Source organism: Aotus nancymaae, unplaced genomic scaffold (genome assembly GCF_030222135.1).
Source record: "Aotus nancymaae isolate 86718 unplaced genomic scaffold, 86718_ANA_hifiasm-v0.15.2.pri h1tg000059l, whole genome shotgun sequence".
Lineage (NCBI taxonomy): Eukaryota > Metazoa > Chordata > Mammalia > Primates > Aotidae > Aotus > Aotus nancymaae.
Genome location: NW_026988473.1, coordinates 5051274 through 5079265, shown reverse-complemented (window position 1 = coordinate 5079265; position 27992 = coordinate 5051274). Strand labels below are relative to the sequence as shown.

Genomic DNA, 27992 nt, shown 5'->3' with positions numbered 1-27992 from the left:
CCCAGAAAACCACACTGCTCTTTTATTCAATGGAACATCCCCGCTTTAACGCAGTGTTGAATCTAACACCGAAAAAAAAAGCCCAGAGAAATTTCTGTAGATAAACCAGTGAAGAGAACACGCAGTATACATTATTGTCAACATAATCACTCCATGGAGAGGGAAGCGGGAGGAAAAAGGAAGGAGAATGAACAGGGGGCTCAAACTCCTAAACGTTGCAAAACATTCAGACGTTTGGGATTAAAACAAAACATAAAAGGAAGCCTTCCAGGAAGGAGAGGACCAAATGGAATCCGAGACAGCTCAGGTAGTCAAGGAGCATGGGAAGAACTCAAGGCTGGCAGGAGAGCCCGAGGGAGCTCAGGCTGGCAGGAACGCCAGGACGGATGGGAAACCCGGAACCTGGAGATGAACCTGCCCTCGGCCACTGTACAAGACTCCCTTGACAAGGGTGGCAGAGATTTAAAAGCCCCACACTTTAAACCAACATCTTTGGGGGTGGCTATGGCACCTTGAAAAACTTAGAACCAAAGAATCCCACAACCAGCTTGGCGTGAATGGCCGAAGCCCATGCCCAAAACCATTTGCTCCCCTCTCCTTGGTAAGGGAAGAACTGGAGAGAAGGGAAAAGAATCTAATTGCAGCAGAAGACCGGGGAGAGCATCTCCTTGGACGGAGTCTGAAGAAAGGAAGAGATAAGGAAGTAACAAAGGAAAAAGAAAAAAATTAATAAAAATTTCACGATATGGAGCCAGCGTGTTCCGATTCCGTCCACAAAAATAACTCAAGCTGCTTTGCCGAACCATCCTGTCCACCAGGGGCGCTGCTGAGGCTGTCTGCCTGGAAGGGTCACCAATGGGCGCGGAAAGTCCTCACTCTCATGGCTCGGGCCATCGCCGCCGCGGGGAGGGATCCTGGCGGCCCGGTTTGGGGAGAGGCAAAGGGAGTTGGGTGAGGAGAGAAAGAAGACAAAGAAGACACTCGATGCTACGGGGCGCCAGAAGAGCCCAAGCTGGCGCCCCTACTACCACTGCCCGTTCCCAAGCGAATCCTCAGTCGCTTGGCCCAGCCCTGTGCGTGCACACACACACATGCGTGCACACACAATCACATGCGTGCGTCCCAATGTCTGGCTCCATATGGTGAGGTTCGGCGTGTTTAAACGAGACCAATTCTCTCTATATATAATATATATTTTCTTAAAAAACAAGTCTAGTTCTGTGGTGGAGGCGGTGGGGGAGCTGGAGGCATCCCGAAGGGCGGCATGCCCGCCACCCCCATGCCCATCATGGTGACAAAGTTAGAAGGGTCCATGGGAGGCGGAGGAGGAGGGGGCGGGGCATACATCATGCCGGCGGAACCAGGCGGTGGAGGCGGCGGAGGGGGAGGGGCCCCAGGCGGCAGAGGCGGCTGGACCCCGGGGGGCAGGGGCACCATAGTGGGGTTGCCTTGCATCTGAGGGGCTCCTGGAGAAGCTGCGGCAGCCGCCTGCTGCTGTTGCCATGGCGGGATGGACCCTGTGCCAGCGCTCGTGGTGGTAGTCGTCGTATCTGGGGTGGTAAAGAAGCCCAAGGTCACACGCGCGGGGGCACACCGCGGCTGTCTGCGGCTGCTGCCTTGGGATGGGGGCGAGGGGCGCCTGCTCCTTGCTTGGCATGCGGTACGGTGGTGGGGGGCGGGCGGGCGGGGCTGGTGATGGGAGTGGAGGGGTGGGCAGGACTACCCTGGGGTCAGCCTCGAGGTCTCTGGGCTTAACAGAGTAAGCCCTTTGTCACCGATGCCCCTGGAAGGGCTGAGGGGAAGGTACTAGACACAAGAACAGCTCTGATGTCCCTCCGCCCAGCCGCCGCCACCACCGAACGGCACATTCAACCTCAAGGCCACAGCTGCTCTCTCCCCACTGCCCAGTCCCACCTCTGCAGTCTCTCACCCCAATCACAGCCCTTTCCAGAGCAAGCATGCACCATCCCACTCGGGCCATATGCATCAGGCTCGGTCCAGCCAGCCGCTCACTCAGCCTGCGAGGAACTGGACTTCTGGCCCCCTACCTACAATAGCAGGCTCCCCTCCAGGCCCCCACGAACCTCTCCCCAGACACAACCACACCAAACATCAGCTCTCCTCTCCAAGACGCCCCTCCAACCCCTGGACCAGGAGGCCCTTTCTGTTTACAACCCCAGCAGAGCTCAGGGGCTCATCCCAAGGCACCCGCCTGCTTGTGTGAGGTGTGAGGCTCTACAGTTCCTCTCAGGCCCACCCCATCCCACCCACCCCCACAAGCCCAAAATATTCTACTCACTTTGCTGCCATGGCAAGGGGGTACTGGAAGCCATACTGCTGCTGGGCGGAGGGGGTGGCGGAGGCTGCTGCTGCTGCTGTTGCCATGGGGGAAGAGGACCAGAGGGAGGGGGCGGGGGCTGCCCACTGGGAGGCGGCGGCGGCGGCGGCATCATGCCCATAGGCGGCGGCGGCATCATACCTGCAGGTAGGTGTAGGCAAAGATGAGGCCTCAGGGAAAAAGGGGGATTTGGGCCAGAGTCCCCATGTGCCCAAGCCTAGGTGAAGACCCACAGCCAGCAGACAGCCATTACCTTTTCCTTGATGCAGGCGATAGACCCCAGAGCCCACAGGCGTACTTCCCAGGTACTGATCTTGATGGAAGGAAAGAGCAGGGACTTAGCAGGACATTGGAACTGGCCAGAGAAGCCACCCCTGTGATAACTTGAGTTGCTATCCTTACAGGAGTTCTGAAAACCATGCCTGTAAAAGGCAGTGTCTGTGCCTAGCTGACACAGAATCACTCCCTGTACCAGAATGGAGTCTTGCTCCTTCCAGAGCAAGTCAGGCAGACCCGGCACACTGCCGAGCCACTTGAGAGCAGCTTCTAGCTCAGTGACCTGACGTAACCCCCTGCTTATCCCCAAAGCCCCAAGGTTTCTGGTCTGACACTTACTTACCCATTGGAGGAGGGCCATGGTGCCCAGGTGGGTGGGGGCCCTGGTTCATCGGAGGTGGTGGTGGCTGCATCCAAGGGGGTGGGGGTCCATTGGGGTTGTGCTGCATGGGATGTCCACCATGCCCACCTGTCAGGCTAGGTAATGGGTGTGGGAAGCTGTGGGGGCCGCCTCCGGGCCCACCAGGACCACCTCCGTGCATGCCATGGTAAGGCCGACTCTCTGAAGGGCCAGAATTCATCCAGGGTGGGCGGCTCTGAGTGGTGGACATGAGAGACTACGTGAGAGCATTTCCAGCCAACGTCCCTGCCTGCGCCCCCTGGTGGCAACATTGTTCTTCCAGTCATGCCACAGGACCAGAACACAAGAACAAGGTCTTCCCAAAATGAGAAGTCCCCAACTGGCCTGAGATCCCAGAAGAACAATGTTGCCACCCACATCCTTCGATCTGCTCTACCCAAAGCACTTGGCCATAGCTCCCAGTCTCTGCAGAAGAGAATGGGGAAGCCAGACCAAGAGAACCAGCCCCCAGGCTCACCGGTGGAGGTGGGTTGTTGGCGGGAGCAGCAGGACGAGGTGCGCTGGCCAGGGGTGTGGTGGCAGGCCCAGAGGTGGAGCCCACAGATGCTGGGACGGGCGCTTCACCCAGTTCAGCCATGAGGGACAAATATTCTTTATCCATTCGTGCTTTATCCTGAGCTGATTGGGGATCACCAGGCCTGAAGTGGGGTGGGGGACACAGAGAAAGTGGAAAAACTCATTAGGGAAACTTTTACCCTGAGGAACCAACATACAGAACGTGTTGAAGGATTCAATCATCAGATCACCATATCTAACACCTTACTGAGCATGGCTCTCAACAGTCTCATCAGATCTTCAGTTTCGTGCCCAGTTCTGCATCTGAGATAGCCAGAGCAGAGGCCCTGGGCGAAGAGCACAGGAGACCCTGAGCATCACTGAAGCACAGGTTCTCTCAACTCAATGCCATCAAATTTCATTCCCAGTTTGAGGAAAGAAAATCTATGTAAGACTGGCCCAACTGCCAGAACGACCTTCCTGAACAAAAGTTTACACATTTAAATGCCAGAGTAAAAAGGTGCTGGTATCCAGTGCTGACTTGCAACTGGTCAGAAAGAAATTTTTTCTTTTTTTTTTTTGAGAAGGCGTTTCGCTCTTGTTACCCAGGCTGGAGTGCAATGGCATGATCTCGGCTCACTGCAACCTCCACCTCCTGGGTTCAATCAATTCTCCTGCCTCAGCCTCCCGAGTAGCTGGGACTACAGGCACGCGCCACCATGCCCGGCTAATTTTTGTATTTTTAGTAGAGATGGGGTTTTCACCATGTTGACCAGGATGGTCTCGATCTCTTGACCTCGTGATCCACCCGCCTCGGCCTCCCAAAGTGCTGGGATTATAGGCGTGAGCCACTGAGCCTGGCCCTTTTTTTTTTAAAGGGAGGGAGAAAAGGCAGAGGCGACAGAGATGGAGAAACCATCTCCGTTGTCTCTACCCCAAGGAACAAGTCTTCTTGAACAAATTCTGAACAGCAAAAGCAGGAAATTTCCTCTTGAGCCCCCGTGAAAACATTTATACCCAAAATGGAAGCTTCCAGTTTTCTTGGGCTCAAGACAAACAAATAGGGATATCTATAGAGCCTGATCCTGGGCTTTAAACCACACCATTACAGACCACATTAACAGAAAGATGTTTCTCTTGGTCAGTAAGATTAACAACAACCAACTAATGTGCTAAGAGAGTTGTCCTGCACATCTCGGGCTACCAGGAAACCACAAGAGCCAGCCCCTCACCTTTGGAATTTGCAGTCTGAAGCAATGTGGCCAGCCCCGCCACACTTGGTACACACTGTGGTGTTGGTAATGCTGCGGGTCTCCGAACTCTGCCAGGGTCTTAAGATCCTATTAAAGGAATAAGAGGTCAACATAAGGGGACAATCTCTACTTCCGTAAGTACTTCAGGTCTCTACACTCTGTCCTTTAAACTGATCACATACCTGTTGTCGTCTTCCCGAAGGGTCCCATTCAAGCGAGCCAACTCCCGAAGCTGCATCTTCCGTAGATCATTCTGGTCTTCTGGGGTCTCGATACCCTGCTTCAAGATGTTTCTTATCTAGTGAAGATACAGTGGACAGGTAAGTGCTTGGGGCCGCCTCCACCTAGGTTTTCAGCAAGAGGCTTCCTTTCTGGGCTCACTCACCTGTTCCACTGCCTTTTTGACGTTCTCCATTGTATTGGCGGTGACCAGGGCATGAAGTGGCTCATCTTCTCCCGGCAACATCTGGCCATCTTTGCGCCCAACCTTCCCTTCTTTCACAGATCCTTTCCCCCGGATCATAATCTTGGCATTGCACTCCTTCTCTATGTTCTTTAGGGTGTTCCCTCTATCAGAGACAGAAATGACTGAGCTTATACCTGACAAGATCACACTCAAAGAGGGAACAGAGGCTGGGCCAATTTGGCACTGGTAGGAAACTACAAGTGCAGAGAATCAAATTTTCCGACCAAGAGCTCAATGAACTCTATTACGGTCAGCTACAATAAACCTGAGGATTTGACTTTTCCGCCCTAGTGAGAAGACATTTTCTCACAAAAAGGCATAATTCAGCCAAAATGAATGTCCTACCAAAAAGCGGGAAAGTAAGCCAACCGTACCCAATTAGGCACAAAACGGACACATCTCAGAGGCTCTAAAAAGGAATTCTGTATCCCACAGATTAAGAGTTACTCACCTGGGCCCAATGAGCAGCCCCACAAAGTTGATTTCAGGGTACTCATCTTGTGGAATCATGACTTTATCACTCACACGTGTTGCTGGAGGTCTAAGAAAGAAAAGCCTGTCACTGCACATTTCTGGAGGATGACACAGCCAGGAGCTCTTCTAAAACTAACTATTGGTACCATGTACTAATTATGGGTGATTTGGGGCAAGAAGTGAGTAGTACCAGTATTGTCCCATCCCAGCAGATCACCCATGATCTGCATGTGTCCTCATCCCAGATGATCTAGCCCCTCGGCTTACTTGTAATCTGCAGGTGGCTTAAAATCCGGGTTGAGTGCAACCATCTCAGTGATGAGGTTGTGCCGCTCCTCTTCCAGCTTTTTGCGGGTGCGGAACTCTCGGGTGTTAAGCCGCTTCCCCTCGCTATTGTAGATGGGCTCAGGGGAAGGGGACCTGTGGGAAACACACTCCCGTTTACTATTCTGCCCCAACTTCTTTCATTCCCACATGGACTATAACAAGTCTTTCCCAGCCCCTCTGCCTCTCAGACCCTAATACAACACTGTTCGGAGGAACCGACCATAACGTGTGCTACTCAAGATCGTGTGGAATGGGGAGATGGAAGCTGGCTTAATATTAGGGGTCTGGGGTGTGTGTAAGAAAGGAAAAAAACAACAACAAAAAAAAGATTTTTGCATCTAGAAGTGATGAGAGAAAAAAAAGTCTATCCTTTGGGGGAAATCTTTGGATTCTAAGTGGCAAGGACAGTATCATCCCCTGGAGTCTTCTTGACAAATATGGATTTTCTTCCATTTGAAAAAAGTTACAATATCCCAACTTTACAAACCACAGAAACCCCAAGTTTAGGCAAAATGTTAACTCTTGGAGAGCTCATGCCCTATAAGGAAGAGTTTCTGTTCCCCTAACACATAGTATGGATGAGCTCTTTAACCCAATGCAAATGGGACTGAAGGCTACTGCAGCTACTTGGCCCCCACAATGGAGAGAGATGGTTCAAGGCTTCGTCTTTGCTTTTCCTTCAATGGCCTGGCTGGCTGTGTCCAAGGCCCAGGAGACAACCTGTTTTCTGGCTGTTCGAGGTTGGGGAGTCTGAGTAGAGAAAAACGTTAAAGTGCTAAAGCAGCTTCTGTGAGAGGCTGCAAATGCAGATTTGGTCAAATACTTGTCTAGGGTCTGAACCTGCAAACAGTAAGGGGAAAACCTATGATTCTCCACCAGAGTTTACAAGTCCAGAAAGCAGATTTTCTCTCTTTTTTTTTTAAAGGAATAAAATGCTGTTGCTACAAGTAAAAAAATATAATGATAAAATGGTCAGTTTAGCACAGCTGGATTTTGCGGTAATAAAAAAGAGAGGTTACACTCCTAGAATTTTGAGTTAAGATTACAAAAAGGACCATAGAGCTTGATATTCTGAATGTAAATTTAGTAGCAGCTGCAAGAAGGGAAGAGACCATGTGCATCAGGTTATTAAAAAAACATCCTGAAATTAGTCAAGACTCCTATACCCTTGGTTTAGTTGAGAGAACCTTGCCTAGTTGGAGAGCAAGGACTGAACTCGGCTGCTCCCACTGTCTTCAGCCTAAAGGGAACCATGTCACACCACGTTACACACACGATGGAATAAAAGGTCAGGTTTGTTCATGGCTAATGACGGCTAAATGACACCTCCGTTTCTAGCATTTGTATAAAGTGTTAGCACAATCCAGTAATGGTGAACAAAAGCAAACATACCCCAGCTCATTAGACTATCATCTTATACATTTAAGTCTACAAGAAAGTTTTAAACATATTTTACTGTGCAAGTTAAGCAACATCAAAATAACAATAAACTGGCTTAATTGATATAATACCTTTTTAAGAAGTTATCTTAATTAAGAAAACCCATGCATTTCCCTCCAACCTGGGCTCAAAAGCAAAACCAATCAGGCATTAGGGCCTCTTTCAAAACTGAATACAAGGGAGGAAAAAGCCTGCTCTGGTTTCATTTCTAACATGCTCGACATTTCTAATCCCCACCCCATAGCTGTCTCAAATTAAGCATTCTTGGCTAGTTACAAAAACAAGTCTTACCAGGACCCAATTGGCCATGTGAAGGCCTCACAACAGTTTAACCCCATCCCAAATTGCAGAAATGAAAGGCAAAAGCTAGTATTCTAGAGGTTAGACTGGCCCGACTTCTTCACCTCCAATAGGCATCGGCTAGATCAACTAAATTCTAATCTCAGTTATCCAGGAAGCAAAGAAGGTTTGTTAAAAATTCAACCTTTGGAGGAATTGACTGGTAACCTGTAGACATATTATTAAAGGGAAAAAGGCCAAAAAGGCACTAAACAGTTGTGGTCTATGACCTACAATGTAAATTTTTTAAAAAAAATCTTCAAAAAGAAATGAAACACAATACAACCCTACAACCAAAATCTATCTATAGGTAAAATATAGCAAATTTAGTAAGTCAAGTTAAAGAATCAATATGGAGAAACAAGGAAGTTAATGTTTCCTGGCAAAGAGCGGAAGAAAGATGCATGAGTGACTTCTAAAGCCATGACATCATCTTCCTGATTTAATAAGCTATTAACTGGGTAACAAAAGCCAAAAACACTACTTTTTAAAGCAAAGTCTTTTCAACTATGCCGTATGCACTAAGAGAAAATTGAGAGGGAGACTTACTGCCCTTCTAATTAAATGACCAATTTTAGCTGTTCAATCAGCTAATAAAATTCCAGTTTAAAAAGTTCATCTCCCCCATACAAATTATTTTTCTGAGGTGAGAGAAACAGCAAACTGAAATGACATGACCACAGCTGTTTGAGGCCCACGCTCCCTTTAAGGAAAAAAAAAAAGTAATTTAGGGTTGGTAGCTTGCCTTCCCAAAATAGGTGAGAATATTCTGGCCCCTCCCAACACCCCCAAGGCAATGGCCAAGGCTGAAAGTTAACTGGCAGTGAAGGAAGTTGGTTAGAAATCTCATCTGATTTTGAAGCCACCTCAAAACCATGAGCAGGAAGACTGTAGCAATGAGCTGACCAGAGTTTCTGGGTTGCTCAAGTTCAGTGATGCTCAAAAATATTCTTAGTCCCTGCACCGTGTACCTGTGAGAAAAACTCTATGCCCTGGGCTTTCACCCAAAGCAGGTACCGAAAAGGCAGGTTAACGGGCCACCTCACTGTCCCTAAGGGTGGGTAAATCAGGTTAAGATCTACATGCTTACCAATTGGAAACCAGTTGTCCATTTTCCTGGAACTTTTTATTCTCCCAACATTTAAGTTTTATTCCAATTTTCTAACTGTTGACTGACCATACATATTTCTAATTAAACCTTAATCCCCAAAATGGTCAGAGTACAGTCGTCTTACTAGGATTTTATTGAACTGACACAACATGTTGCCACCAGTAAAACGTATTGAGAAAAAGGTAAAAGCGTTACTGTCAGCTGGTTAAAACTGTTTCCCAACCTGTCCTCAGGGTTAGGGGGGATGCCCAGGTCTCCTGTGCGCAGTTTACGAGTCAGGTCTTCTATCTGCAGTTGCACTGGAAGAAACCAGGTTAGGAAAGAAAAAAAAGGATGGAAAAAAGACAATGTTACCAAAAAACATCTCAAATCTCAACAACAAGCATGAAGAACTCGGAGACTTTGAAAGGGACGATTGATCAGTGAACACATTGAAGCAAAAACCCCAAACCACCTATCGGCAGGAGTCCTTTTACATCTATAGGTTTTTTTCACTTCAAAATGGTTATCACTTAAGGAAGCAAACAGTTTGTTGGAAGAGGGGTTAGCAATAAAGACTGTTCACTAAGGCTAACATCAAAGCAATTATTATAGGAGGTGTTTCACCTCTTCCTCCCCACCAAGGCTTGCTTACAATTGGTACCCAGGACCAAAAACCATGTTATGTCACCAATACCCGATTCCCATCAAATTACTTGAGGGCAAGAATTGAGGTTTTCTTCATTAAATATTAAACATAGCCCAAAATGAGACCCAATTAACATGGGACAAGGAAAAATACCAACTGAGCAAAGATCATTTTCATCAATACCACACTTAAAATTCCTCAAATAAGACATTTAATAACAAAACTCAACACCTTATAGAAATTTGTACATACTCTTTCTGTACAACCAGACCTGTACTAGGTAAGGGTCTCCCAATACCTGCAGCTTTTATTCAATTATTTTATTTATTCAAATATTAAATGACAAACCACATATCTGAATTAAACCAGTAACCATAAAGTGCTAAGAATTTGTTTTCAGGCTTGCTTGTTTTCATATGGGAAGCAAGTGTGTAGAAGATGGAATGTGTGGATCAATGACAATGTATATGGCCCTCGGGCCTTGACCAATGAGGCTGTGCATGAAAAAGAGAGATGAGGGTTTCACAAAAGTTGCCAGTGACTCCAGGAAAATGTTACACGGCTGATTTTCCAAGATAATGGGAACTGCAGAGCCAGAGCAGCTTTCTTCAACGTGCAGAATAACCACCTGTTCCTTACCTTTGCAGCATCTGAGAATTTTGAGCAGAACATCTCTAATAAGGGCAAGTGTTACTAGGTTGAGTTAAAATTGAGCTGGCTCCAAGATAGAATTAATGCATCCCTAACCAAAGATATCCAACTTTAAATACATCCACAGGGCTACACCACACCCATACACTGAAACCCTGAAGAAATGAAAACTCGTTATTATCAAAAGATACTGGCTGGGCTCGGTGGCTCATGCCTATAATCCCAGCATTTTGGGAGGCCGAGGTGGGCAAATCACGAGGTCAGGAGATGGAGACCATCCTGGCCAACATGGTGAAAACCCATCACTACTAAAAATACAAAAAAATTAGCTGGGCACAGTGGCATGCGCCTGTAGTCCCCTCTACTCGGGAGGCTGAGGCAGGAGAATCACTTGAACCTGGAGGTGGAGGTTGCAGTGGAGATCACGCTACTACACTCCAGCCCAGTGAAAGAGCGGGACTGTGTCTCAAAAAAAAAAAGAAAGAAAAAAAGAAAGATATTGAGGGCATTCTGGACAAAGCAGTATGTACTGCAGGAGACAGAAGATTAGTAAGACACATGGCTCCCCAAGCCTGAAAAGCTCTGACTTTGCAGTTGAGTATTAAGCTAAACAAACTCCCGGTGAAAGTCACCTTCACTTGGGGGGGGGCGTCTTCTTAACTGAACTATGGAGATGTGGGGCCTTATCTAAATAAAAAGGGTCATTCTCTTCTGTGGAGACCTACACCTCTGTTTTGATTCTATCTATTTTGACTATAGCTCTAAATAGCCCTTAGGGCTCAGCAAATTAACTAGCCCTCCACAGAAAAGAGAAACGGAGTTGTAAAGAATTAATGCTCTTCCCATTTTCTAAGTATGCTTGTGTTCTTGGGATATCACTCCACTAGGGACATTTCACAAGGTTGTAAAGACCCAGACTGGTCTAAAATGAGACACAAGGGAATGGGTGGGAGTAGACAGAAACAGTAGGGAAAGAACAAGTATTAGTAGTACCATGAAAGAAGACAGACAATTCCAACGCCTCAAAATTCTCAGCAGTCTAAAAAACAGGAAATTAAGACCCTCAGGAGTAATAACATGCTGGCCTTAAAGCTTTCTGGTTGTGAAGGCTACAGCCTCGTAGGCTTAGGAGGTCTTTACCCAAATTTCCTCCAAAGGGGATGTTTATTTGGTTAGTAGAAAATGTTTTTATCAAGTGAACTTTTTTGAGACAGCTGTACAGGTATATAAAAGTAAAACTTGCATTAAAAAAATTTTTTTTAAAGTAATTTTGAGGTTAATTTCAATTCCACTGTGGATAGTCATTCTTAATTCTCAAAACTTCCCAGCATAGAAAACCTTTTATCCTAGCATTCCATTTCATATCCACACAGTAATATAACTTTTCCAGCAGAGTTCTTTAAGAGTAAATAAAAGAGCCTTCATTTTAAGACAGCTCTCCATAGACCAAACCAGAAAAGATGTTAAAGGGAAGGTTAAATTCTTAAATTCAAGAAAATAAAAAGGGGTGAATTGTAAACACACTTTCAGAACCATTTTTGTATTTTTTTTCCTTTCAGAAAGTACCTATAAAAAGTAAAAGACCACATTTTAGGGGAGGAATATGAAATTATGGTGAAAGGCCATGCTGTGAAAAGTACGTGGTTTACAATACCTGCGGTGTTCTCCACTGGGGCCTGTCCAGAGAGGCAGATGACACTCACCTCATCAAGTGGCAATGAACAGCAGCTGAAAAGGGTGGGCTGCTGGAATGGGGACTATTCTTACTCCTAAGTGAGTCCCTACCTTCCTGACACTCCTGGAGAACACTGCAGTTACGAACAGACCAAAACAAGGAGCTGCAAATGCAGAACTCACTGGGCAAAAACTGACAGAATATACCAAAGTCGTGAAAATACCTTATCTCAAAAAAAGATAACTACAATTGCAAACTTTCAAGAAATGCAGAATAAATCATAACATCTCAAAGTGTATTTGGATGCAGAACGTATATTTACCTATATAAGCTCTTTCTTGTTCTCGAGTAAGTCCAGGGGGAATAACTGTAGGCATTCCCGGAATCACCGTCTTTTGTTCCATTGTGTCTTGGTTCCAGCGGCTCCTCTTCCGCTTCTTACTTGGGAAGTCTAAAGGCAGAGACAAAGTTCATCAGGTGTAAATACCAACAGAGTATCAACAAACAGTTAAGTATGTTTAAGGTACTACACAGAAACTCAGCAGATTGTGAAACTGAAAGCTTAACCTAAAATTTAAATAGCAAAACAAAAAAAAACAGAAAACAAACCTGAGAGGTCAGAGATTTAAAACTTAAGGCCACTACAAGGGTACCTGGTCCTGGGTCAGGCAAGTTAACATTTCACATTCTTAATTTTTATCTAGAAAACTGTCAAATATATAAACATGGTAATCTTAATGCACAGGGCTGTAGAGAGCGTTAGATATATATTACATTACCCCTGAGTGCTCTGAAAGCCCCAGGGAAGACACAAATACACTGAAGAATCATAGGTTTGTAAAGCAGTCCTGAGGAGACTGGGGGCTCCTCCCACCTCCACTCTCCTCCTCATCTTTCAAGAGGCCGGACCACAGCTAAACCCAGTTACATACTACTAAGTGGGAAAAGCCCAATTCTTCAACAAGATCACCTTTGTCTTCATAAGTTTAGCCAAAATCAGCATTCAATTTTCCTGGCCAGTTGGACACTCAGGGTCTGAACTCTTAAAAGAATCTATCAAAAATTCAACAAACAACAACCTATACAATAGCAGCCAAGTCCTCCTTCCCCCATACATAGGCAGAAACTCCCTACATTTGCCAAAAGAGTCCTATTACCCAAAGGGTACAAGATCAGAGGGAAATGCTTTTTTAAAACAATGTGACGGGTGCCAGTCAGACTGAGACCTAAGGATACTGACAGGAGATTTAAAAAACCTAGAGTTCTCTCCCCAAAAGAGATCAGACCCCAAGAAAGATCAGACCCAACCATCACCTGCAGCCTTCCAACCTCTCCGGAGAGAAAACCCTGCCTTGCTGTACAAATAGAGGAGTTACTTTTGGTAACTTTCCCATTCTGGTTCCTCAAGAGCACAAGTGAGCCGCTGCACGTCATCAGGTGGGGCTTTCACGCCCTCCTGGCATTCGCACCCAGCACCGTGTCCTGCGCAGAACACCCGCCATCCCTCTTCCCACACCAGCGGACTGGAGGACAACATGGGGCCCCCAGCTTTCAAAGTAGGGCCGCACAGCCCTGCCACCTTATTGCGTCTGCGCACAGCGCGCCGCCCGCCCTCCCTGCCCTCCCCGCCCTCCCCCAGTAGCGCGCATGCGCAACCGAGGCCCTTGAACCAGGCCGCGCGCGCCCTGGGGCGCCTCCGCCCGGGCCTCCCGTGCGCGCGCGCGCGCCCCTGCCGCGTGCAGCCGCCGTCGCCGCCGCCGCGCGCCCCTTAGGCGGCCGGGCCCGTCCGCGCGACGCCTCTCGCGCTCTCTCGGCCCGACTCACCTCCTCCGCCGCCGGCCGGGCCCGGCTGCTGGTCCTTACGCGGCGGCTGGGATGGCGGCGGCTGCGGCGGCGACACGCGCTGGTAGAGCGGCGGCGGAGGGGGCGGCTGCGGCGGCGGAAACGAGGCGCCGGGGGATGGTGGTGGAGGAGGCGGCGGCGGCTGCTGGGGAGGCGGAGGAGGGGGCGGCGGCGGCGGCGGAGGCGGCGGCGGCGGCAGCGCCGCGAAAGGGAAGGCCGCGGTCAGGGCCCCCATCGAGCCCACGGGCGGGGGCGGCGGCGGCCCGGGAGCCAGCAGCCCCGCCCCAGGCCCGGGTGCAGGCGGAGGCCCGGGCTCGAAGCCCCCTTTGGGCCCGGGAAGCGAAGGGAGCCCGGGGGGGCCCAGCTTACCCAGCGGCGTGGCGTTCGCTCCGGTCGCCATGGCGCCCCCGGGGACCGGCACCGGCGGCTGCTTTTCCTCGGCGACGGCTTCTCTTTCGCAAGCCTCCCGGGGGGAGGGGACCCGACTGCGCTGCCGTAGCGCGCGGAGCCCGTCCTCTCACGCGGCGGGCGGTGGCGGCGGCGCGAGACGCACAAAGAGGGAGGAGAGAGGGCGCAGCGGGGGCGGGCCGGGGCCTGGATTGGGCCGGGCCGAGGCGAAGGGTCGAAATCGGCGGCCTCCGATTGGCGGAGCCTCTGTCCTTCTGGATGCGCGCTGGGATTGGCCGAACCGTTAGGCCTGGTGAGGAAATGGCGGCGGAGTCCGGTGGGCTGGGAGGTGTCGCAGCGCGCACTTCATTTGTTACTGCGCGAACTGAGCTCCGAGTCGAGAAAGGCGGGGATGGGGTGGGGCGAACTCTGTGACGGATCGGCGACGAGGCCTCTCATTGGCTGCGGTTGTGGAGTCAATCAATTTCGCGTGTGTCGTAATGTCGCGGGATTGGCTGTCGCTGGTTCCAGCCTTTTTCTACTCCCCTCCCCCAGGGGGCAGTTTCCCCGGGATAAAGCGAGAAGTCGCGGCGGAAAAGGCCCAGCCGGAACGAGATTTATGGCGGAGGGAAGACTAGAGCTGGGAGTGCGCATGCGTAGATGGGGCAAACTCGCCTAGCTTCTCTCTCTTTACCACAGACCCTTAGGTCCAGTACGGAAGCTCTAAGTGACGTCAATATTTGTTCCCATAGTAACGCGGAACCTTGGACGGGAGCAAGGGAGGGGCTGGCGCTCGCCGGAAAACGAGCTTTCTTGATGCTGCTGGTAAAAAGACTTCTTGGCCGGGCGCATTGGGTCACGCCTGTTATCCCAGCACTTTGGGAGGCCGAGGCTGGCGGATCACGAGGTCAAGAGATCGAGACCATCCTGGCCAACGTAGTGACACCCTATCTCTACTAAAAATACAAAAAATTAGCCGGGTGTGGTGGTGCATGCCTGTAGTCCCAACTACTCGAGGCTGAGGCAGGAGAATAGCTTGAAACCGGAAAACGGAAGTTGCAGTGAGCCGGGATTGCTCCAGTGCACTCCAGCCTAGCCATAGAGCGAGACTCCGTCTCAAAAAAAAGACTTCCTGTTTTTTTCTGAAAAAAATTAAAAGTGACCCAAAAAGCTATGAATAGAGAAGACTTGCTGAAGGATTCGAAACAGTATTTTAACTGATGCAATGACATACAATCTTAGATGAAAGATCACATTGTGTAGTTTGCAAGTAAAAAGGACAACATAAGGTAGTCAATTCAAAAATTACAAATATACACTTCTATTGGAATCCCAGCGGAGTTCAGAGGATTTAAATGATCTTAAAATCAAATAAAACAATAACTACTACAATAGTGGGAAAACTTGTAAACGAAACTGAGCAGGAGCTTGCCTATCCTGATAAACCTAGTATTAGTATATGTGAAACACAATAGGCTAGCACGGTGGCTCACACCTGTAATACCAGCACTTTGGGAAGCTAGGGTGGGTGGATCACATGACGTCAGGAGTTCGAGATCGGCCTGGCCAACATGATGAAACCCCATCTTTACTAAAAATACAAAAATTAGCCAGGCGTGGTGGTAGGTGCCTGTCATCCTAGCTGTAAGGCTGGTTGCCCCGCCGGGAGCTCGGACACACAGCCCCCCCCTTTTTTCCGAAAGCTCATACATGCTCGGACATGTTCCCTTCTCCCCTTCTCCCCTTCTCACACAGCTTGGCTTTCCCTTAAAGAACCAAGTATGCAAGCGGGGTCTTGTGATTCTAGCCAATAGCAGCCGAGTCTTTCTAGCCAATAGCAGCCGAGTCCTGTATGCAAACAAAGGCTTGTAACCTTACCCAATAGTAGTCCTGCTCTCCCACAACCAATCGAGCTCCTTCACTCCCTATAAAACCCCACGTCTGAGAGGCGTCCACGCGACTTCTCCCGCCCCTCCTGTCGGACTGTAGAACCTCGCCCGGGAGCCTGAATAAATTCCTTCATGTTGGATCTTCTTGTGTTGGCCTCAGTTTCTTCCTTTTAAACTCGGCAAGAACAAACCTTACACTAGCTACTCGGGAGATTGAGAAAGCAGAATTGCTTGAACCTGGGAGGTGGAGGTGCAGTGAACCGAGATCGCCCTACTGCACTCCAGCTTGGGCAACAGAGCAAGACTCCGTCTCAATAAAAAACAAAAAAAAACCACAATAATAAAACAGTATGATATTGTTGGCAAGAAAGTAGTGCAACAGAATCCATAAATACCACAAAGGTGGTATTTTATTTCAATCAGGAAAAGATGATTTAGTTGATAAATGGTGTAAAGTCTTTTTTTTTTTTTTGAGGAGTCTCGCTCTGTCACCCAGGCTGAAGTTCAGTGGCATAATCTCGGCTCACCGCAACCTCTCCCTCCCGGGTTCAAGCAATTCTCCTGCCTCCACCTCCTGAATAGCTGGGATTACAAACGTGTGTCACCATGCCTGGCTAATTTTTGTATTTTTAATAGAAGTCGGGTTTCTTCATTTTGGTCAGGCTGGTCTCAAACTCCTGATCTCATGATCCACTCACCTCAGCCTTCCAAAGTGCTGAGATTACAGGTGTGAGCCACCACGCCCTGCTGATGTAGTCTTAAATCTAAACAACACCACATTTAGAATGCAATTTAGGAGATTATGAGAGTAATCTAGGGTTTGAGAGACTGCAAAGACAGGAACCCCAAATATAAAAAGATATACTTGAACTTGATTACCCCAAAAATTAACACTGTGATAAAAGTCAAGAGACAATGATAGATGAAGAAAAAATATTTGCCATACATGATAAAGAGCCAATACCTTTTACCAGGTAATAAAAGAAAAAAAAAAGGAGCCAATACCTGTAAAATACAAAGAAATGTTAAAAACTAATTACAGCCAGGCATGGTGGTTCATGCCTGTAATCCCAGCACTTTGGGAGGCTGAGGCAAGCGGATCATCTGAGGTCAGGAGTTTGCGACCAGCCTGACCAACATGAAGAAACCTCATCTCTACTAAAAATACAGAAATTAGCAGGGCCTGGTGGCACATGCCGGGAATCCCAGCTACTTTGGAGACTGAAGCAGGAGAATGGCTTGAACCCGGGAGGCGGAGGTTGCAGTGAGCCCAAATTGCACCATTGTACTCCAGCCTGGGCGACAGAGTAAGACTCTGTCTCCAAAAAAAAAAACCAAAAAAGGCAAAAACAACAGAAAATGAGCAAAAAATATAAATAGGCATGTCTTAGAAGAGCACATCCAAATAGCCAAAAAACATGAAAGGGTACACAACCCCTCTGCTATGGTTTGTTAAAATAAATGTAAAATATGTTGGAACCCCCAGAACACTTTAAACCTGGAGAGAGATGTGACTGTGATCTCAGCCACATATGCCTACAATTTGTTTCTCAGATAATAGATTAGCTGGCTTATTTTTCTCGTTCTGTACAATTACTAGAGAGAATTAAACACAGGGACAAAAACCTGCTGCCTTCTTAATGAGCCTTGTTATAGATTAACTTCCCTTTTGTTGTCCTGCTTTACTTAGACCAGATGACAGCAAGCCCATGACTATCACACCCTCTATAAAAAATGTTAAATGTGCCAGGCGCAGTGGCTCACGCCTGTAATCCTAGCACTTTGGGAGACTGAGGTGGGTGGATCACCTGAGGTCAAGAGTTCAAGACCAGCCTGGCCATCATGGTGAAACCCTACCTTTAAAAAAAAAAATGTTAAATGTATGCCTCCCAAAAAGAAACACTGCATGTAACCAAATTATTATTATTTTTTTTTTTGAGACAGAGTCTCACTCTGTCGCCCAGGCTGGAGTGCAATGGCACAATCTCAGGTCACTGCAACCTCTGCCTCCCAGGTTCAAGCGATTCTCCTGCCTCAGCCGCACCATGTTGGCCAGGCTAGTCTTGAACTCCTGACCTCAGGTGATCTGCCCACTTTGGCCTCCCAAAGATTACAGGCATGGGCCCGCTGCGCCCAGCCTACAACCAAATTATTATAACTATGCACGGAAAGTGTATAAAAAATGTAATCCTGCCTGGCGCGATGGTGAGTGCCTGTAGTCCCAGCTACTCAGGAGGCTGAGGCTGGAGAATCGCTCAAGCCCAGGAGTTCTGGGCTGTAGTGTGCTATGCTGATCAGGTGTCCACACTAAGTTCGACATCAATATGGTGACCTCCTGAGAGCAGGAGACCACCAGGTTGCCTAAGGTGGGGTGAACCGGCCCAGGTCGGAAACAGAGCAGGTCAAAACTCCCATGCTGATCAGTAGTGGGATCGTGCTTGTGAATAGCCACTGCACTCCAGCCTGGGCAACATAGCGAGACCCCCATCTCAAAAAGAATAAAAATTAAAAATAATTTAAAAAAATGTAATCCTCCCAAAACTCCTCTGCCTTTGCCTGTGTAAATGAAATCTTAACTTCTCTATTTCAGAACACTGACTCCATTCATTTGGAGTTGGTGTTTCCAGGTAGCCCACCCTTATGTTTTGTGCTTGAATAAACTATTAGAATTAGATTCTGATCCTTTTGATTATATAGACAGGTTTGAACATGTCCCCCAAAGCTCGTGTTAGAAACTTAATCTCCAGTGTAAGAGTTGAGAAGTGGGACCTTCAAAGAGTGATGAAGTCCTGAGGGCTGCCCTCATGAATGGATTAATGGGATTAGTGGTAGTGGGCTCCCAATAAAAGGATTAGTTCAGCCCTCTTTCCCTGACTTCTTTTGTGCTGTTTTGCCCTTCCACCTTCTGCAATGAGATGGCACAGCAAGAAGGCCTTTGCCATGTGTGGGCCCCTCTACCTCCTGGCCTATAGAACTGTAAGAAATCTCTATTCTCACTTTTTTTTGTTGTTGTTTTTTTTAGATGGAGTCTTGCTCTTGTTGCCCAGACTGGAGTGCAGTAGTGCAATCTTGGCTCACTGCAACCTCTTCCTCCTGGATTCAAGCAATTCTCCTTGCCTCAGCCTCCCAAGTAGCTGGGATTATAGGCGCCACCACCATGCCCAGCTAATTTTTTGTATTTTTAATAATGATGGGGTTTCATTATGTTGGCCAGGCTGGTCTCAAACTCCTGACTTCAGGTGATCCACCCTCCTCAGCCTCTCAAAGTGCTGGGATTACAGGCGTGAGCCACCTCGCCCAGCCAGAAATCTCTATAAATTACCCAGACCAGGTGCAGGGGGTTCATTCCTATAATCACAGCACTTTGAGAGACTGAGATGGGAGGATCTCTTGAGCTCAGGAGTTTGTGATGAGCCTGGGTGGGCAATAAAGCAAGATCTCACCTCTACTTAAAAAAAAAAAAAAAAAAAATGCTGAGCATGATGGCTCACACCTGTAATCCCAGCACTTTAGGAGGCTGAGGCAGGTGGATCACCTGTGGTCCATGGTTCGAGACCAACCTGACCAACACGGAGAGTAGAAACCTAAAAATACAAAATTAGCTGGGTGTGGTGATGCATGCCTGTAATCCCAGCTACTTGGGAGGCTGAGGCAGGAGAACGAGAATCGCTTGAACCTGGGAGACGGAGGTGGCTGTAAGCTGAGATCACCCCATTGCATTCCAGCCTGGGCAACAAGAGGGACACTCCATCTCAAAAAAAAAAAAAAAAAAAAGTAGGGCATGGTCTGTAGTCCCAGCTACACGAGAGGCTGAAGCAGGAGGACTACTAGAGCCCAGGAGATTGAGGCTGCAATGAGCTATGATCACACCACTGCAATCCAGCCTGGGCAACAGAGCAAGACCCTGTCTCAAATAAATAAATTACCCAGTCTGAGGGATTCTGTTACAGCAGCACCACCTTAGGCTTGCTGAGTTTGTGTGACTATAACAGAATCCCTGCGACTAATTTATTTAAGGTGATAATGAGGAATCTCAAATAAATGAAAACAGAACGTAAGTGTCCTAACACCTACTAATCTTTTGGAAAGCATTCTATTGTCTATTAAAATTGTTCCCCCTTTCAAAAACTAAAAACTATGCACCTGTACTAACAGCTACTTGGGAAGCTGAGGTGAGAGGATCCCTTGAGCCCAGGAAGTAGAGGCAGAAGTGAGCTGTGCTTGGGGGACAAAGTGAGACTCTGTCTCAAAAAAAAAAAAAAAAAAAACCCATTTTTCTTTTTGAGATGCAGTTTTGCTCTTGTTGCCCAGGCTGGAGTGCAATGGCACGATCTCAGCTTACCACAACCTCCGCCTCCTGGGTTCAAGCAATTCTCCTGCCTCAGCCTCCTGAGTAGCTGGGATTACAGGTATGCATCACCACACCTGGCTAGTTTTGTATTTTTAGTAGAGACAGGGTTTCTCCATCTTGGTCAAGCTGGTCTTGAACTCCTGAGCTCAGGTGATCCGCCCACCTGGGCCTCCCAAAGTGCTGGGATTACAGGCATTAGCCACCGCACCAGGACAACATAATATCTTTCAACCTTTCAATCCAACATCCTAGTCCTGGGAATCTGCCCCAAAACAAGGCAGGTGATTATATAAAATGTTTTCTTTTCTTTTTGAGACAGAGTCTTACTCTGTTGCCCAGGCTGGAGTACAATCGTGTAATCTTGGCTCACTGCAACCTCCACCTCCCAGGTTCAAGTGATTCTCATGCCTCAGCCTCCCGAGCAGCTGGGATTACAGGCGCCCGCCACTATGCCCAGCTAATTTTTGTATTTTTAGTAGAGATGGGATTTCACCATGTTGGCCAGGCTGGTCTCAAACTCCTGACCTCAAGTGATTAGCCCACCTCAGCCTCCCAAAGTGCTGAGATTACAGGCATGAGCTGCCACACCCAGCCTAAAAATCCAACATTTAAAACAATATGCTTCATACATTTTAAAAATGTATTACATGATCCCATTTGTGCAGCATTATGTAACTTTATAGGCATTAAGAAATGTACCAAGGACCAGGTACAGTGGCTGACACCTGTAATCTCAGCACTTTGAGAAGGCAAAGCAGGAGGATCACTTGAGGCCAGGAGTTCAAGACCAGCCTGGGCAACATAGGGGGACTTTGTCCCTACAGAAACAAAAAATAATAATAATCAGCTGGGCGTGATATTGTGTGCCTGTAGTTTTAGCTACTTGGGAGGCTGAAGTGGGTGAATCACTTGACCCCAAAGAGTTTGAGGCTGCAATGAGCTGTGATCATACCACTGCACTGAAGCCTGGGCGACAAAGGAAGACCCTGTCTCAAAAAAAAAAAAAAAAAAAAAAAAAAATTCATTGAGGTGACTCACATCTGTAATCCCAGCTATTTGGAAGGCTGAGGTGGAAAGGATAACTCAAGGCCAGGAATTCAAGACCAGCCTGGGCAACATGGGGAGAACCCTGTCTCTATGAAAAATAAAAAAATTAGCCGGCTATGGTGGTGTGAGCCTGTAGTCTCAGCTACTCATGAGGACTGAGGTGGGAGGATGGCTTGAGCCCCAGTGGCAGAGGTGGCAATGAGTAGAGGTGGTGCCCCTGCACTCCAGCCTGGGTGACAGAGTGAGACCCCATCTCAAAAAAAAAAAACAAAAAACAAAAAGGCTGGCCACAGTGGCTCAAACCTGTAATCACAACACTTTTGGAGGCCAAGGCAGGCAGATCACCTGAGACCAGGAATTCGAAACCCACCGGGCCAACATGGCGAAACCCCATCTCTACTGAAAATACAAAAGTTAGCTGAGTATGCTGGTGCATGCCTGTAGTCCCAGCTACTCAGGAGGCTGAAGTCACTTGAGCCCGGGAGGGAGAGGCTGCAGTGAGCCAAGATTGTGCCACTACACTCTAGCCAAGGCAATAAAGTAAAACTCCCATCTCAAAAAGAAAAAGAAAAAGATGTGGCCGGGCACAGTGGCTCATGCCTGTAATCCCAGCACTTAGGGAAGTCGAGGCAGGCAGATGACCTGAGGTCAGGAATTCAAGACCAGCCTGGCCAACATGTTGAAACCCCGTCTGTACTAAAAATACAAAAAAATTAGCCGGGCGCAGTGGCACACGCCTGTAATCCTACTCGGTAGGCTGAGGCAGGAGAATCGCTTGCATCGGTGAGCCAAGATAGTGCCACTGCACTCCAGCCTGGGAGACAGAGTGAGACTCTGTCTCAAAAAAAAAAAAAAAGGAAAAGAAAAAGAAGCTCAACATCATAATATCATTGGTCACGAAGAAAATGCAAATCAAAACCGCTATGAGACACCACTGCACACCTATTTGAATGGCTAAAGTCAAACAAGACTGATGATACGAAGTATCAGGCAAGATGTAGAGGAACTGGAACTTTCCTACAGTGTTGGGATGAATGTAAAATTGTACAACCACTTTGGGAAACAGTTTAGCAATTTGTTTAAAAATTAAACAACAGGATGGGCAGGGTGGCTCACACCTGTAATCCTAGCACTTTGGGAGGCAGAGGTGAGCAGATCATCTGAGGTCAGGAGTTCGAGACCAGCCTGGCCAACATGGCGAAACCCCATCTCTACCAAAAACACAAAAATTAGCCAGGCATGGTGGTGCACACCTGTAATCCCAGCTACTTGGGAGGCTGAGGCAGGAGAATCACTTGAACCTGGAGGTAGAGGTAGCAATGAGTCAAGACTGGGCCACTGCACTCCAGCATGAGCGACAGAGCAAGACTACATTTCAAAATAAATAAATAAACACTTACCTATGACTCAGTCCTTCCACTCCAAAGTATTTACCCACAAGAAATGATAGAATATATTCAACAGGCTGGGCGTAGCGGCTCACGCCTGTAATCCCAGCACTTTGGGAGGCCAAGGCGGGCAGATCACCTGAGTTGGGAGTTTGAGACTAGCCTGACCAACATGGAGAAACCCTGTCTCTACTAAAAATACAAAAAAAAAAAAAAAAAAAAAAGAATAGCTGGGCGTGGTGGTGCACGCCTGTGATCCCAGCTACAAGGAGGCTGAGGCAGGAGAATCACTTGAACCTGGGAGGTGGCGGTTGCGGTGAGCCAAGATTGCACCATTGCACTCCAGCCTGGGCAACAAGAGCAAAACTGAGTCTAAATATATATATATATATATATATATATCTCCAACAAAGACATGTACATGAATATTCATAGCAGCTTTATTTGTAATATTTCAAAACTGGACATGGTCCAAATGTCCATCAGCAGGTGAATAAACAAACTGTGGTGCATCCAAACAATGGAATACTACTGGGCAATAAAAAGGAATAAACCGTTAACACATGCAACAGAGATGACTTGCAAATCCTTATGCTCAGGTAAGCAAGAAGCTAGACGAAACACAAGTACATACTGTATGATTCTATTTACATACATTCTAGAAAGTGCAAATTAACCTACAGTGACAGAAAGCGGCACAGTTGTTACTTGGTGATGGGAGGCAGGAGGAGCAGGAGGGCGGGCTTAGCAAGGGCAGGGGAAACTTTCCAGAGTGAAGGGAATGTTGGTTATCTTGACTGTGGAAATGGCTTCACAGGTGTACACGTATGTCAGTCATCAAATACACATTTTTAATATATGCAGCTTACTGTATGCCAATTATACTTCAATAAAGCTGTCTTTCAACAATACACACTCGAAGGCAGCAACTGCAAGGTGGTAACTGCAGAGTTACTTGGACAGACACTGCAGTGATTCCTCTCCACTTGTTTTCATCATCTAGGAGTCTCCTGTTAAGTTTTTGGTTTTGTTTTTCAAGCAAGTTCTATTTTTTTCAGAGATTACTTTTAAATATTTACAATTTTTTTCCTTTTTCTTTTTTTCCTTTTGAGACAGGGTCTCACTCTGTCACCCAGGCTGGAGTGCAGTATCAAGATCATAGCTCACTGCAGCCTTGAACTCCTATGTTCCAGCAATCCTCCCACCTTAGCCTCCAGAGTAGCTGGGACTGCAGGCGAGTGCCAGCATGCACGGCTAATTTTTGCATTTTTTTTGTAAAGACAGGGTTTTGTTGTGTTGCCCAGACTGGTCTAGAACTCCTGGGCTCAAGTGATCTGCCTGCCTCAGGTTCCCAAAGTGCTGGAACTACAGGTGTTAACCACCATGCCCAAATTAAATTTTATGACATATTTGATACATACAAAAGGATGTGTGGCACCTGATGTGAGTTAGGAACAGAGTTATAAATTAAAAACCCATGAACCTACCACAGAACCTGAGAGCTAAGACATTACCAATACCTTTACAAACTCCTGGGCTCCTTCCTCATCCCACACCACATTCCTCTCAGGGATCACCATCTCGGATTTTGTGCTTTGCCTTCTCTTGATTTTTAGTAGAGTTGTATCTTGTGCATGTATTGCTAAACAATAGATGGTTTCATCTTGTTTTTGAGCATTGTAAAATGCTATCATACTGTGCATAGAAGTACTGTTTTAATTTACCTCTAAGATTCATCTATGTTATTGCATTATGTCTATTACAGTAGTTCTGATCCTCCCAACAGCCCTGCAGTTGGCTTAGGATATGGTAAACGTATGGAAAGTAAAGCTTAGCGAGGTGGGGAGGCTCACCTAGTCCAAGGGCAGACTGCAGGGACTCCTCTTCACCACCTCTTTCCACTCCTTTACTCATGAGGGTCTCCTGTGCACCAGCAGTGAGCAGGTGCTGGACATGCCACAGGGAATACAGCAGATCCTCCGCCACCGGAAGCACACATCATAGCACTGCCCTTGACTCTCACCACCAGGACGACTCCGGGTCCAGGCCAGTTACCTGAACATCCTGGGGGGGACCGTGTCCCTTCTATTTGTCCTCAAGAATGATGTTTGGTCTGAGCCTCTCACAGGTTTCTGCACATAGAGGGCAACTGGACAGCAGCTATTACCACGACAGACGCAGCCACCACTGACAGTAATGCTCCTTCCGGAACTTATCCTCTAGAAATGCTTGAATATGTACAGAGGGGCACTGGCATAAGAATATTTATTGCAGCGTTGTTTGTAATATCAAAGTAGTAAAAACAACTCAAATTTCCACCAATAGGGATCTCACTGCAGGTCATTGACATTCGTTATGGGAAACACACAATGGAGTACCACTAGCTGTAAAAAATAATTTTTTTAAAAGGAGATTTTTCATAACACAAAACTCTCCAGAATATATATATCTATTTTCTGGGTGCATGTGACAATTTAATACATTCATATTCTCCAGGATATATACATAATTCTTTTTCTTTTGAGATGGAGTCTCGAACTATCGCCTGAGCTGGAGTGCAGTGGCATGATCTCGGTTAACTGCAACCTCTGCCTCCCGGTTCAATCGATTCTCTTGCTTCAGCCCCCTCAAGTAGCTGGGATTACAGCTGTGCACCACCATGCCCAGCTGATTTTTTGTATTTTTAGTAGAGATGGGGTTTCACCATGTTGACCAGGATGGTCTCAAACTACTGACCTTGTGATTTGCCTGCCTCGGCCTCCCAAAAGCTGGGATTACAGGTGTGAGCCACCATGTCCGGCCCCCCAAGATACATTTTTAAAGGGCAGGGTCAGTACAATATGTGGAATATGTTACTACGTGTATTAAAAGTTGCAAAGAATAAAATATACTAAATTGCTTAAATACGCATAAATACTTCTAGAAGAGTTCATAAGTAACTGGGACCAGGGTGGCTGGGGACAGGGGTAAGAGGGAGACTCTTCATTATATCTCTGCTATATTTAAAAAAGTATGTACCATGGACTAAGGTTACCCATTTAAAAATACATAAATAACATTTATAAAGTGTTAGTCTCTGAGTGCATATTCCCTGGCTTCTTGGTCTTTCTTTGCTTTTGGCCTGCCTTTGCTGGCAGCAGACGTTTTACAGGAGGCCCCGACTTTGGCAGTTTACACTCTGCAGTCCAAAGCCCCTTTCCAGCCCAAAGCCCCTTTCCAGACTGAATTTGCGGGCCCAGAAGATCCGCCACAAGGAGGCACTGTCTGCTGCCAGCTGCTCAGTGGGCGAAAAGCCAGCCCTTCCCAGGGTGCCTTCAGTCAGGGGCCATTGCTAAGGGGGAGCTCACCTCCCTGTCCCCACTCACCCTATCTGGGTCCCAACATTCCTCCAAGAAGTCTGGAGAACTGGAAGTTAGGAATTCACTTTGTATCCCTGTTACCACCACCCCCAATTTGGAAGGTGCTCCTCACCCTCGCTGGGGCTCACGGGAACATGGTGTGAATGTCTGCTGTGGAGAGATGCATTCCCTCCCCTGGGCTGGCTCCCCATTCCTGCCAAGAAACCCTCCCAGTCACTGGCTGGGTTGGAGCTCTGCTGGAGGGTGGATGAGGGGACAGTGTGACACCCTGGGAGCCACTGAGCCTATGCCCATGGCTGCCACCCACCCACCGCCCACCACACCACTCACTTCACAAGTCCTTCCTGCTGCCTGCCAGGTGCAAAAGTCTTCCTCTAATACTGCCTTTAATGTCGGGGTGATGATGGGGCCTTTGTTCCAGCTGTTACCCCCACCCTGCCCCCACGTTCCCACCCCCCAACTGTGGGCCCTCAAGGCAGCTCCCATCCTGCCTCCTGGGCCTCAGCTGCCCAAAGACTCAGGGCAAGAGAGCTGGCCAGTGCCTGGGGCAACAGGGGATGCCTGGCCTTGGGGACCCTGGGGTTCGGAGCTGGGGGAGACAGACCCTGGGAGAATGGCAGCGTAAGCACAAGCTACAGGAGATGGCCATGCCAAGATGCAGGCTCCAGCAAAGAGGATGCCCCTGCCCAGAGGTGGGTCCATTTCTCGTAGTGATCCCAGGGCCTGGCACTGAGGCAGCCCTCAGGAGTATCTGTTACCTGGACACAGGCTAACTTTCCCGTTGAATCTCTGATGATCGTGCTATTATCTGATGTTCCTGGCCTAATATCTGGGCAGTAGGTGGAGGCAGGGGATACAGGTCACGCAGGTTACCCCCATGGGCAGCAGCCTCCCTGGGACTGGAGGGAACAGCCCTCGGGGGCCCCTCCTGGGCCCTTCCAGGGGCCACCCAGTGAGATCCTAGGTGGGGCAAGGGTGCCCTGGATTAGAGTCCCTTTGTTGGTGCCCCCCATCTGCATGAGTCCTTGGGGTGCCAAACTACAGCGGAGGCCTCTAACAACAAAGCAGAGGGTCAGTTCTGAGCAAGGGTACAGGGAAGGCACAGTGCCCCTGGGATGGCTTCTGGGAACCATGGCCTCCTGTCACCTTACCTGGCTTCCCCAAAACCCCAGGGGCCCTGCCCTTCTGAGGTGCCCACAGAAAGGGAGGGAGAGAGGGAGGGAAGGAGGCGGGAGAGGAGGTGGGAGATGAGGTGGGTTCACTCCCCCAACCCGGAGGGACCAGAGGAGTAAAACAAACCAGCTTTAATCCCAATATAGTTCCTTCTTAAATACCATGTTCCCCAGGAGAGAGGCAGGGGCAGGCTCTTGGCAGAAAGAGTAGAAAGGAAATGTGGAACAAAATGGAATGGATGGCCCAGGGCCCCTGCCTTGGGCACTAGGGACTGGGCTGCCTCAGGGAAGGGGGAGTGACAGCAGCTCCCCCTGGTCCAGTTATTGCAGAGGCGTGGGGGTGGCTCCCCTCCCTCCCCAGGCCTGAAACATTTCTCAAGATTAATTCTGCCCTTCAGCCCCTGGCCTGGGTGTCTCTGGTCTGGGATGGGCCCTTTTGCTCAAAAGGGCCTGCATCTAAGGCATGGGGTGGGGAGCCCCTGGCCAGGCCTGCCGCTCTCAGTAGGTGCTCTGGTGGCCTGTGAGGATGTAGAGGTTGCTGTGCGCCCCTGGGTTGTCAGTGGGAATGCTCTCCAGGATGATGTCTCTGGAGGAGAGAGGAGTAGGGGGCAGGGCGGGAGACACTTGGCACATCAGCACCTTCTCTGACCTCAGGGGCATCTG

At 48.2% G+C, this 27992-nt stretch overlaps 2 protein-coding genes across 18 annotated transcripts in view; both read right to left on the bottom strand.

Annotated features, from left to right (window-relative positions):
• On the bottom strand, positions 1-24714 carry SF1 (splicing factor 1). 11 transcript variants are annotated; one of them, XM_064364769.1, is made up of 14 exons: positions 13719-14289; positions 12217-12345; positions 9164-9239; positions 5991-6143; positions 5701-5790; positions 5169-5352; positions 4966-5081; positions 4763-4870; positions 3493-3673; positions 2958-3231; positions 2592-2651; positions 2300-2479; positions 1346-1550; positions 1-914 (listed from the first exon to the last, which is right to left on the bottom strand). In XM_064364769.1, the coding sequence occupies exons 1-14, from the start codon at positions 14134-14136 to the stop codon at positions 785-787; spliced, it is 2304 nt and encodes a 767-aa protein (XP_064220839.1). In that variant the 5' UTR covers positions 14137-14289; the 3' UTR covers positions 1-784. The 11 variants fall into 11 exon arrangements, with proteins under 11 accessions (XP_064220839.1, XP_064220838.1, XP_064220836.1 ...); XM_064364768.1 differs by lacking the exon at positions 13719-14289 and adding an exon at positions 24652-24714 and having other exon boundaries at positions 1-1550; XM_064364766.1 differs by having other exon boundaries at positions 1-1550.
• MAP4K2 (mitogen-activated protein kinase kinase kinase kinase 2) overlaps positions 23221-27992 on the bottom strand; it is a 19560-nt gene continuing 14788 nt past the window's right edge. For 6 of the 7 annotated variants that reach the window (XM_012463040.3, XM_012463041.3, XM_064364763.1 and 3 more), the window contains one exon: positions 23221-27915. In XM_012463040.3, the coding sequence (XP_012318463.1) occupies positions 27828-27915 (88 nt within the window). In that variant the 3' untranslated portion in view covers positions 23221-27827. The remainder of the gene's footprint in view (positions 27916-27992) is intronic. The other variant, XR_010338286.1, reaches the window with a different exon arrangement.